The 12,102-nt window shown below is 41.1% G+C and overlaps 2 protein-coding genes across 2 annotated transcripts; both read left to right on the top strand.

The window, feature by feature from the left end:
- The first annotated feature begins 182 nt into the window (after positions 1-182).
- On the top strand, positions 183-4,046 carry LOC121738821 (ras-related protein Rab-10). Its single transcript, XM_042131071.1, has 4 exons — positions 183-389; positions 557-756; positions 2,976-3,305; positions 3,355-4,046. Exons 1-3 carry the CDS (start codon positions 263-265, stop codon positions 3,258-3,260), a joined length of 612 nt encoding a protein of 203 aa, XP_041987005.1. The 5' UTR covers positions 183-262; the 3' UTR covers positions 3,261-3,305; positions 3,355-4,046.
- A 153-nt stretch (positions 4,047-4,199) lies between these two features.
- LOC121738820 lies at positions 4,200-11,581 on the top strand. The gene is made up of 4 exons (XM_042131070.1): positions 4,200-5,482; positions 5,525-6,055; positions 10,106-10,383; positions 10,470-11,581. Exons 2-4 carry the CDS (start codon positions 5,992-5,994, stop codon positions 11,352-11,354), a joined length of 1,227 nt encoding a protein of 408 aa, XP_041987004.1. The 5' UTR covers positions 4,200-5,482; positions 5,525-5,991; the 3' UTR covers positions 11,355-11,581.
- The last annotated feature ends 521 nt before the right edge of the window (positions 11,582-12,102 follow it).

The raw sequence follows: 12,102 nt of genomic DNA, 5'->3' as shown, positions 1-12,102 counted from the left end.
TTGTTAATTCGTCCCGGTCGGGACAGGCAAACCTTTATTGCTAGTATTATATATTAAGTCTATGGTTTGGACAGTGGACTTTCATTCAATGTTGCCATGTAATTTATTTACATACACTGTGGCTTTTATTGACAAGACAGTCCTCTAATTTTGTCTTTGCTTGTGACCAAATACTAGTAATCTGTGCTTGTGACTGTGACATTTTGATTGTATCAATTCGCAATTTTTATAAAAATTGTTTTTTTGCACACAAATTCATAAAATGGCCAAGAAAACTTACGATTTATTGTTCAAGCTGCTGCTAATCGGCGATTCTGGAGTAGGAAAGACGTGTATACTGTTCAGATTTTCAGATAATCACTTTACGACAACGTTTATATCTACCATAGGTAGGACTCCTATTTTAATGTGTTTACTGTGTCGAGGCTCATGGCATTTACGCTTACGTTCACCTACATAACAAAGCTTACAATATTCATAATAAATTCAGAATTTCTATATCCCATCAGTCACTTTCCTAATTTGGAGTGAATCATCAATCATGGTACCTTTTCAGGCATCGACTTCAAGATAAAGACTGTGGAGCTGCGGGGCAAGAAGATCAAGCTGCAGATCTGGGACACGGCGGGCCAGGAGCGCTTCCACACGATCACCACGTCGTACTACCGCGGCGCGATGGGCATCATGCTCGTGTACGACATCACCAACGAGAAGACCTTCGACGACATCGTCAAGTGGCTGCGGAACATAGACGAGGTGAGCCGTGTCATGTGTGCTCTTGTACTTTGTGATGCTGAGCCTTTAGATAGGTGTGGTTCAGCAAGAAAGAAAGCACACTAGTCCCAAAGGAAAGGGTGTATTTTGTTAAATAATTATAAAACGGCGCAAAGTGGGTGTGGGCGCTCTTACCAATTTTTATATTTCTACTTAAACTAACTACTAATAAAAACATACAAACTATTGATTAGTTATTCAGTATCCTTGACCTTATGAGTCAAATGATTTTTCCAACGAGTCAACTACAGTTAATAATTGATGATAAGTATAAAATATATTTTTACTTGAAAGAGTTTTAGAAATTGAGGTTTACACTGCAAATACCTAGGTCATATTGGACCTGGTTGGTGAGCATAGTTTTGGAATAGACACCTTAGATCAATGAGCTATTCTTACAAGTGTAAATTGATTACTCATCAATTACCAATCATGTTACTTCATGTAGATATGTTTGTGTTCACTATTCAGGCCATTTCAGGATATTACAGCCTATTAACAAATCCTCAGAAATATGTTGATTATGACTGTGTTGTTACAGAGTTCTTTAATTAAAAATGTACATATTTTATTTAGAGATAGCCTCTACCTGTTTTTTATTTACATATTTATATTTATTACTTCTTACTCTTTAGTTGCAGATAGGGAATGCAATACCGGGATACCGGGATCCCGAAATACCGGGATCCCGCATGCATTTTGTGGGACTAATCCCGGTTCAAAAATTTAGCGGGATCCCGCGAGACTGGCGGGATTACAAAGAACCGTGATTCATATGTGTAACTCTGCAGGCGGAAGTGCGTGAACTGGCTACTAGCAGCCCACTAAACAATTATTTACCTTCAATTCACTTTTAATGTCAATGGGCATTGTCCAAAAAAAATCACATGTACTTTTTATATTTTTTTTCGTTAAAATAGGGTGGGTATTTTAAGAATATGAGTTAAATAATTTTGAAATTCGTTGGCTAGTTTTTTCTCAATAAATTTTTAAAGTTTCGCTCTGACGTCATCATCGGCCGCAATAATTGACCTCTGTAGTATATTTAAATTTCCTTTCAATCTTATTTATAATAGCTGCTTCGTCAAATAAAAGTTCTCATTATGTGAAAGCTGATACGAGAAGCTTACCAAAAGTTCGAAACTTAATGTTGGTCGAATTTATTGCTAATTTAACGCCATTGAAGGTCAAACAAAGGTTAAACATATTTGTTAAAAAATATAAGTAACTAATGGGTATTTTTTTCGTTTATATACAGAAAAACGATCACTGACCTTATTCCTCGAAATGTTTTTGTAATGAGCAAAATTTAAAAAAAATGGACAATCCCCATTGTACCAACCAGCGTGGAAGCTGAGCTAACTTTTTCAGCTGCTGGCTACCTAGTGTGGAATATCAGGAGCTGTTTGGCAGACGACACAAAATTAATACCTTAATTTTTTTAACATACTTTTATAAGTTTGGGTTGTATGTATGTAGCGGACTCTTTGAGTTCAATTTTATATCTATATTTCGAAAAAAAAACTTAATTATAAGATGAAAATAAATAAGTGAGTTTTTTTAGTTTTTTTAACTATTATTATTACGATTACAGTTTAGACACTAGACATATAAAAAATAGTTTTCTTTTATTTTTATTAATAAACCCCTGTAAAGAAGTGTTCCACAAAGTTTGTTTTCTTTGACTTTCTGAGCATAAAACGGGGTATACAGTAGGTAATTATATAGAAGGTAATTATAACGATTTATATTAAAAGTTTAAAATCAACCTGCGGGATCCCGCAAATAACGGGATCCAGCGGGATCGTGATGGTTCAATCCCGCAAATACCGGGATTGAAATTATCTTGCGGGATTGCATTCCCTAGTTGTAGACTTTTGACATAAATATTGTAATTTTATCCCACTTTGCCACTTATTAATTATAGAGTAAAAGCCTGCTGGTTGTAGTATAATGTCTCGTCCTTGTCTGTAGATACACTTTACTAATGAGTATAAAGTGACTGTTTAACTATTAAATATTATGTAATACACTGCATGAATTATTTTGTTTACAACAGGGTATATAGTACAAATTATGCATAGTGCATACTATTAGAATGCACTATGCATAATTTGTACTATATAAATCCTTCATTGAATTGGTGTCAAAGCTCATATTATTCAAAACATTAATATTCAATAGTTCCTTGCAATTTTCAGCATGCAAATGAAGATGTGGAGAAGATGATATTGGGGAACAAGTGTGACATGGAAGAGAAAAGAGTTGTCAGCAAAGAGAGGGGTGAAGCTATCGCGCGCGAGCACGGCATCCGCTTCATGGAGACGTCGGCGAAGTCGAACATCAACATCGAGCGCGCGTTCTCGGAGCTGGCGGAGGCCATCCTGGACAAGAGCGGCGGGCGCGAGGCCGACGCCGACCACGCGCGCATCGCCGTCGAGCGCCGCCCCTCCCGCGCGCCCCCCGCACGCGCCTGCTGCTCCTAGACACGCCTTCACACCGTCCTCTGGGAGTCTTCCACTTCTCACCGTGACAGCATTTTTTGTTGAATCGAATTCGTTACTCTAGTTTGCACTTAGCAACTAGGGGCATTCCGATATCATACAAAGTAAAGTCATCACGGTGAGAAGTTGCAACTCACACTCGGCCCTTAGAGTTATTTTACCTTTGACAGGACCTTTACTAACACCTCAATCGTGGGTATCGTAAACACAATAGTTTTTCAATTGTTATGCGGCTGCCGCTTGGGGATTGATGTGTTAAGTGAGGGTTAGAAAATCCCAGGTCGAATAACTCTAAATAAACTGCACACTTAAGCCGAGACGTGGAAAAGTCGACATCACTATGACACCATGAGCTAGTTTTCGCTCAGTTTAAGACGTAATATCTTAGTTGGGTGTGAGTCACGGTGTCCTAGAGAAGAAGGGGTCTAGGGTTAGGATACACGATACAGGATGTAATATTTTAAAAGTTTATCAAATAAGTATAAACAAGCCACTTACAGCTGTCAACGGAAATTTCCCGAAAATATAAATTAATGCTAAGTATGCTTTAATAATATAGAATGTCCAGTACAAATGTTCCCTTTAATAATTTTGATTCTCATGTCGACGTTGCGTGTCGGTGTCGTGTATCCTCACCTTAACAATTAGGTTTTAAAATATGTATAATATTATATTATGCATATATCCACGTCGACGGCCGATATTCTCCTCATATCTTATTTATAATTGTACGGAGTGGAAAGAAAAAACGGTTTTATATTTCGATAGCTAAAAAAGTGTAAACACCATAATATAAGTTTTTACGAACACATTTAACAACATAATAATATTTTTTTTCTTATGTAACAAAATTACCATTATTTTCTTATTTGTTATAGCTGTGAAATGTGAACGATCCTAGTCTAAATTTAAAATGGCGCACGGTTAACATCTAAATCCCACACCTCCAGATTTATTAAATTTAAGGTGTAGTTGTAGACGAAAGGACGCGAGTTTTCAATATGGACAATTACTTTTATATAGGTAGGTGGTCACTTAATAATTTTGTACGGAAACTGGATGCTTACTGTTATTTGCTTATAGCTGTCTCAATTACTTATACATATCGCGTTACTTAATATGTGCGAGTGTTGCCGCGAGGGTTCTCGGGTTGCAGGGAAACGTTGCTTTGATTTCAGTTAAAATTAGCTACAATCAAACTTTATATATTTCTAGGACCGATTGCTAACGATAAGATCTAATTATGTATAAAACATAATGATTGTGCTTTCTGTCCAAAATAATGTAGAATTGAGCACCGCTGGCAACCCTAGCGGCATTAGGTGTAAGATGTTATGTACCTGTTGCCCGCTCCTGAGTCTGTCCACTTATGTTGCTACTTGCTAGTGTTATAATATTTTACATAAAAAATGCAGGATATAGGGCAATTGAAGCCAATATTATCGTTCTACTAATATTATGCTTCACTCTTCCCAGACCCCAGTATACCTATTTAGTATTTAACACCTTCATGGTGGGTAACGCAGACACAATGAATTTTCAATTGTTATGCGGCAGCCGACTCTCGACTCTGTTTTTTTTATAGAAGAAAAGTTCTTGGGGGCAGGCAACAAGACAATAATGTATGTGCAATAACTACCAACGAGATAATGTTACAGTTACAGAGCGATCATTGTACACGACTTGGAAGATACTAATGCTTTGTATGTACGTCTCGACTATATTACACTATTAGCGTAAAACTATGATTTCGCACGCTGCATTTTTGGAACGTAAAATCCCGAAAGCATTGATTATTTTATACTGTAACAATCCTATAATATTATCTAGATTTTTGTATATTTTTATGGAATATTTAGTAACGAAACGATTTTATGAAATAACTGTACTTACATCACGGGACAGTCTCTTTCTAAATGTCCACGCTCACGCTTCGGACTGCTGCAACAGCTTTTTGAAATGTGCAGAAAAATTGATGAAGATGTAATTACTTACTACCTATAAAATTATAAGTCTCGGTGTAATTATTTGAAGTACATTTAGTGAGTAGCGAGCTGAGTGTAACTAGTTTATATAAGGACAGGGACTCATACAAATGTAATCATATGTAATTCGTTTTAATCCCTCTCTTTATATAAGCGAGTACCGTATGTACCGTATGGAGTACGTCGGTGTAAGTGTTAGTTCGTCCGGTGTACGTCGGTGTAAGTGTTAGTTCGTCCGGTGAACTCCGGTGTACGTCGCAGTTTTTACCCGCTTTTATAAATAAACGGCATTGTATATTATGTTCATAATAAACGACCCAAAGTAATCGTGATTTTGTTTACATACCTACAAGAAAATATTGTCCATGAATACGTACGAAACACTTTCGAGACTTGGAAGATTTTGCCATCTAAATATAATGATAAAAAATCCTTAGGAATGCCAAATTATAAATACATGAAAAATTTAAGCCGCTAGGCCGATTTTGATGGAATTTTGTATAAAGAGCAGGCACAGTCAAGATTGAGAGCAGGCGAGCCCCGCTCGTTGGGCAGTGGCCTCAGACCCATCACCCAGGGCGCTGTACGTGTATCGCGGGTCGCGACCCGGCCGCCGGCGTTATCTGCCCGCACTCCGCAGTATCGTGCCGCGTGCGAGACTCGGCCCAGACACCACACAACTTACACGATACTGTGGACAATATACAGTAGTCAGTATACTACACAAAATGCTGCGAGCCCTGCTGCTTCTGTGCTGCCTGCAATCCGCGCTACTCAAAGATGTAGAAGACCGTAAGTTATGCGATTACAATAAGGCCTATTTCAAGTTAGATACAGAAAAATTGCGTCGCATTGTTTTCCTTCTATCTTTTTAGGGTTCCGTACCCAAAGGGTAAAAACGGGACCTTATTACTGAGACTTTGATGTCTGTCCGTCTGTCTCCCGGCTGTAACTCAAGAACCGTAATAGTTATAGAGTTGAATTTTTTACAAATTATGTATTTCTGTTGCCGCTATACAAATACTAAAAACAAAATAAATTAAATATTTAAGGGCGTATATAAGGGGGGTGTCCTAAGGGTCCGGACCCCCCCCCCCCATTACTATCTTACTTGTCCAATTTCGACAATAATATATTATGTACCTCGCCGATTAAAATCGGTGCGGTACATGTATAAAAAATATTTTTGATTTCCTAAACACGTTGCATATTTGCTGCTTCGGAACTCTTCATGGGCGATTCCAAGTCGCACTTGGCCGCTTTTTTATGTTAGGTTAGGTTAGGTTAGGGTATATATACGCCCGAGGGGGCTCCCATACAACAAACGTGACTTTTCAAACATTTTTTGCTCCGTATCAACGATGACAACCGCCGGTAGGCACTTGAAATGTACACAAAATACTCAACTGTATTTATACTTTAACTAGCTGTTGCCCGCGACTTCGTCCGCGTGGACTTCAGTTTATAGCGCGCGATGTCAACAAAATTGGTGTCAAAAGCTTTTATAAAAAAACCCTGGTACCCCTTAAAGCAATACAGCTGTGCAGTGTGCACACAATAAGTATTTCATTTTTTTATATTAAACTTTATACTTTATGCCAAATTTTAAAGCTTATTTAGCCCTCCAATTACACAACTTTACCCATAAACTATTTATCATTGATAGATTTAAGGTTACGTCACTGCAGATAAAGTACTGAGTTATTTAATACCGTAGAATAGATATAACAATCGAAAAAAATCGAAACTTAAAAAGATGATACCACGTCTTATAGAAAGACTTTTGAGCAAGCGTCAGCGCGATGTAGAAGACGCACGGCGCCATCTATTATGAATTGTTGGAACTAACTTAATTTGAACAAATTTACGCATTTTCACCCCCTTACAACCCTTTTTTCCAGTAAAAAAGTAGCCTATGTCCTTTCTCAGGCTTTAGACTATCTGTATACAAAATTTCATTACAATCGGTTCGGAGTTTTGGCGTTTGGCGTGAAAGCGAGACTGACAGACAGACAGAGATACTTTTGGCGTTTGGCGTGAAAGCGAGACTGACAGACAGACAGACAGACAGAGATACTTTCGCATTTATAATATTAGTATAGATTATGTGCACACTGCATAGCTGTTTTTGGGTATTTTGATTAATTAAGGGCCGCGCTACACCGGAAGCACTTACCAGGGTATTAAAAAGTTTTTAAATTTGACACAAATTTTGTTGACACCGCGCGCTATAAACTAAAGTCCACGCGGACGAAGTCGCGGGCAACAGCTAGTATTATACATAAAATATGTTTAAGATTTTTGAAATTTTATTTTAATACACATCCAAGACCCAGGAACATTGAAAACTTTTTGTTCCGCCTGCGGGACTCGAACCCAGGACCCCCGGGATGAGCGCTGGCCACGCGCAATGCGAATTCATTTTCATCGATATTTTCATGGAAATAAGATATTTTCCCACATCAAAATGTAGCCTATGTCCTTTCTCAGACTCTAGAATAACTGTATACAAAATTTCATTGCAATCGGTTCAGTAGTTTTGGCGTGAAAGCAAGACAGACAGACAGACAGAGATACTTTCGCATTTATAATATTAGTATGGATAGTATGGATTAGAAATGCAGTAGGAGTTCTACATAAGATAAGATAGATTGATTATTATTATACCAAGTGATAATATTATTAAACATAATATTCTAACGTATTAAAAACTATAAACAAAAACATACTAACTAATAAGTATGATTAGTTCTATGTTACAATAAAGTAAAAAATAAAACGCCATCTGTTGAATCGTATTAGAACTAAAATGTTCATTCCATCGATATATTTCTGGATTTTTTATAATATTATACATAAAATATGTTTAAGATTTTTGAAATTTTATTTTAATACACATCCAAGACCCACGAACATTGAAAACTTTTTGTTCCGCCTGCGGGACTCGAACCCAGGACCCCCGGGATGAGCGCTGGCCACGCGCAATGCGAATTCATTTTCATCGAAATTTTCATGGAAATAAGATATTTTCCCACATCAAAATGTAGCCTATGTCCTTTCTCAGACTCTAGAATAACTGTATACAAAATTTCATTGCAATCGGTTCAGTAGTTTTGGCGTGAAAGCAAGACAGACAGACAGACAGACAGACAGACAGACAGAGATACTTTCGCATTTATAATATTAGTATGGATAAGCAAGAAGGAATATTTTGGTAGATTTTTCACACAATTATTAACACTTAATACGGTTCCCTTTTTTCTCCCATTAAATATAGCCTATATTCAGCAGAAATAGTGTGGATTAAAAAATATGCATTAATACTTCCATCGTGCATCGGCATCGTGGGTATCGCAGACACAATAGATCTTCAATTGTTATGCTGGCAGCCGGCTGCCGCTATTGGAGATTTATAGTTAAAGAAATTAATTAATTATAATAGCAATCAAAAATAATAGTCATTCAAAACTTATTTTAAAATTAGGATTATAATAATGAAGCACGATAGTCTATATCAAATCAATAAAGCAGCACCCGGCTGTCGCATAACTATTGAAAATCTATTGTGTCTGCGATTCCCACGATCGAGGTAATATTTACGTGGACTCTCCGGGCGAGTCTGTGGCACTGATATAATTAAATCTCTCCCCTACCGCACGCACACCCGCGCATCGCGCCTTGACGCCCAATTCGCAACGTGCAGCAGAAATCGTAATATTTTAATTTCGCCATAACATTAAAACCAAACGTCCAATTTTAATCATTCAAAGACCGAATATTATCTACATTAACTGTACTTAGTGATGAAATAATTTATTTTGATAAGGGTCAATAGCATGATTTAAATAAACGCATTTAAATATAGTCCAAAAAAAATTTTAGATTTTTTAATAAAAAAATGGTTATTGTGCCTCACTCAACATAGATAGGTATAGTGTGTCGCGGACTTTTTTGTAGATATTTAAAAGATCTATAATTACTTAGAACATTTTATGCCTCTATCTTTTATAGTTTAGGCAGCGTACGCAAAATAAGTAACTTTTCTGGTTGATTTTTTAAACCTTGCGTCCGAAAATCCCAAATATCTTACGGAACCTTATATTTTTCCAAAATAAAAATTAGCCTATGTTCAGCAGAAATAATGCAGGATTCCAATGGTAAAAGAATTTTTCAAATCGGTCCAGTAGTTTCGGAGCCTATTCGACTCAAACAAACAAACAAACAAAAAATCAAATCTTTCCTCTTTATAATAGTAGTACTTTAATAATTAATATAAAAGAATAAAATTAATAATTAAGGGGGGCTCCCATACAAAAACACAATCTTTTACTATTTTTGCTCTATAATGGTACGGAACCCTTCGTGCGCGAGTCCAACTCGCACTTGGCCGATTTTTTAAAATAGGTCACTTGTTGTGCTTGTTGGTATGATTTATAGTATGTAAACACTAAACACTGCTGCTAAATTATAATTTGAGTACCAGTGTTTTATCCGATTTTAGAAATAAGATACGTTTCTACGTATGGCCAATGTACACCTAAAATTATTGTTTTAAATAATGTAAGTAAACAGTAGACGGCAGGCTCTTTCGGTTTATTGTACGTTTAGTCGATTGCCAGTAGATCTTTGGGTGTATACCGGCAGTGGCGGCCTTACCCATTGGCCATTGCGAGGCACCGGGCGGAAGGTCTTTGCGAGGTCCTGGGCGGCAGGTATTTGCGAGGCCCTTTCAAAAAAAAGAAACACCTTGCGAGGCCTCTACAAGAGGCTCCGGACAATTGCCCTGTTCGCCATTCCCTAGGGCCGCCACTGTGTACCAGTATCCTCCATTTGCTTGTTCAGCTTCGTGGTGCGTGATCGATCTGAGCTGCGCGGAGTGCACGCCCGACAACATGCCGCTGGTGACGTCCGCGCGTGCCGCCGACGGCACCGTCCGCGCCGCGCCAGGCGACGAGCTCGCGCTGTCGTGCGGCGCCGGCCGCTTCGCCGCCTACCCGCTGCGCGCCGACCTCACCGTGCGCTGCGACGCTGGCCGCTACCGCGTCGCGCACGACGCCGCCCTGCTCTCGCTGCTCGACCTCGGCTGCCAGGAGAACGTCTACGAGGACGTGCAGCACTCGGTGAGTATCGCCGCCAGCTCGCCGGCCCCAGCCCGCTAGTCACCGAGTGGGCGAACGATCGTGTCTAAAGAGGGGAACGTTCTCAGGTGGAGCACTGCGGGCCGCCGCTGCAGGGCCGCTCGTACCAGCTGCGCGCGGGTGGCGGCGCGCGGCACCTGGCGGCGATGTGCTACGACGCGGACCGCGCGCTGCCCGTGTTCGCGCGCGTCAGCAGCGCCGGCACGCTGCAGCTGGCGCCGCACGCGGACGCGCGCGCGCCTCTGTCACTGCTCGGCAACTTCGACCAGATGTTCGACGCCGGAACACGTCACGCCGCCGAGCGCCTGTTCGCCGACGACGCGGGCCTGGCGCGCCGCCTGCGCGAGATCATGCGGCCGGAGCGCTTCGACTTCGCCGGGCAGAAGCTGACGGCGGGCCGGCTGCTGAGCCCGCTCTACTTCGACGACCAGGACGTGCGCGTCGCGGAGTTCGCGTCGAACAAGATGGCGGTGTGGCGCAGCGTCGCGGAGGGCAACCTGGCGCACCTGCAGGCGGACGTGGCGGCGCTGCTGCGCGGCGCACGACGGGCTGGGCGCGCGGTGGACGTGTACGCGGGCACGAGCGGCGCGGGCGCGTTGCGAGCGGCGGGGGGGCGGCGCGCGCTGCGGCTGCGGGGGGCGCGGTTTCCGGTGCCGCGCTACGTGTGGGCGGTGGTGGTGGACCGGGCGGCGGGGCGGTCGCTGGCGGTGGCGGTGCTCAACGACCCGTTCGTGGCGGTGAGCGAGGTGCGGGAGGCAGTGTTCTGCGACAGTCTGTGCGGGCGCGCGGGCTGGCTGCGCGAGCTCCGGCGGCTGCGCGGGTACGAGGTACCGCTGTACGGGCTGGCGTTCTGCTGCTCGCTGCACAACTTCACGGTGCCGGAGCTGCCGAGCGCCCTGCTGCAGCACGTGCGCCCCGGGGCCGAGGGCCTCCTCACTGACTTCTACACGTAAAGCTTAACTATATAGTTTGTTCCCTAAGCTTATTAAAATAAGTCTCTAGTATTGAGAAATATACTCCTATTAATTATAACTTCGTTCCATCCGGGCACTGACCTCCATTATACAAGTACGCTGGACTTACCCTTTGAAATAACTGCTGGTTTTTGTGCCTATTTATTGTTCCGAGTATTTGAAGCGAAATCAGCGCCCCCAATGCGGGGGAAGAGAACTAAATTTGACGTAAATATGACGTTTGAAAGTCGCCATATTGGCGCTGAAAGCAGTAGTGGGAGTACTTGGAACTAATACTAGTTTCTACAACCAATAGCGATTATGCAGCCATTTGCAAGTTACGTCAGATTTAGTTCTCTGCCCCCGCATTGGGGGCGCTGATTCCGCTTCAAATAGGCTCAAAAAGCAGGTGGGTATCATAAGTCCAGCATACTTGTAAATTGTGGGGGTTTGGCTAATGAAACCAAATGTGTTCCTGAACATAAGATTTTATTAATTATCCCACATAAGATTTTGATATATAAAGGTGCTAGGGAGCACGCGCGGTGCTTACTGATTATAAACGCGTACTGACGGTAAAATGTATAGTGAAGTGAAAAATGCTACGGTGTGATTTATGACACCGTACAGAGGTTAGTGCATCCGGATTCCGGGTGTCCCTTGACACCTCTCTAGTTTTAAATTGTGAAGTGTATCTTTTGATGTGTACAATTAATATGTACGGTTATAATTTTTTATTGTTTTGTAT

This window comes from Aricia agestis, chromosome Z (assembly GCF_905147365.1).
Source record: "Aricia agestis chromosome Z, ilAriAges1.1, whole genome shotgun sequence".
Classification (NCBI taxonomy): Eukaryota; Metazoa; Arthropoda; class Insecta; order Lepidoptera; family Lycaenidae; genus Aricia; species Aricia agestis.
The sequence above is the reverse complement of the archived record's forward strand: the minus strand, read 5'-3'. Positions and strand labels throughout refer to the sequence as shown.

Bases quoted from the DNA above. Each gene is read 5' to 3' on its own strand.
- LOC121738821 (XM_042131071.1), top strand. From the start codon at position 263: ATGGCCAAGAAAACTTACGATTTATTGTTCAAGCTGCTGCTAATCGGC. The intron at 390-556 runs GTAGGACTCCTA...GTACCTTTTCAG, and splicing joins AACGTTTATATCTACCATAG to GCATCGACTTCAAGATAAAG. The intron at 757-2,975 runs GTGAGCCGTGTC...TGCAATTTTCAG, and splicing joins GGCTGCGGAACATAGACGAG to CATGCAAATGAAGATGTGGA.
- LOC121738820 (XM_042131070.1), top strand. From the start codon at position 5,992: ATGCTGCGAGCCCTGCTGCTTCTGTGCTGCCTGCAATCCGCGCTACTC. The intron at 6,056-10,105 runs GTAAGTTATGCG...TTGCTTGTTCAG, and splicing joins ACTCAAAGATGTAGAAGACC to CTTCGTGGTGCGTGATCGAT. The intron at 10,384-10,469 runs GTGAGTATCGCC...GAACGTTCTCAG, and splicing joins ACGAGGACGTGCAGCACTCG to GTGGAGCACTGCGGGCCGCC.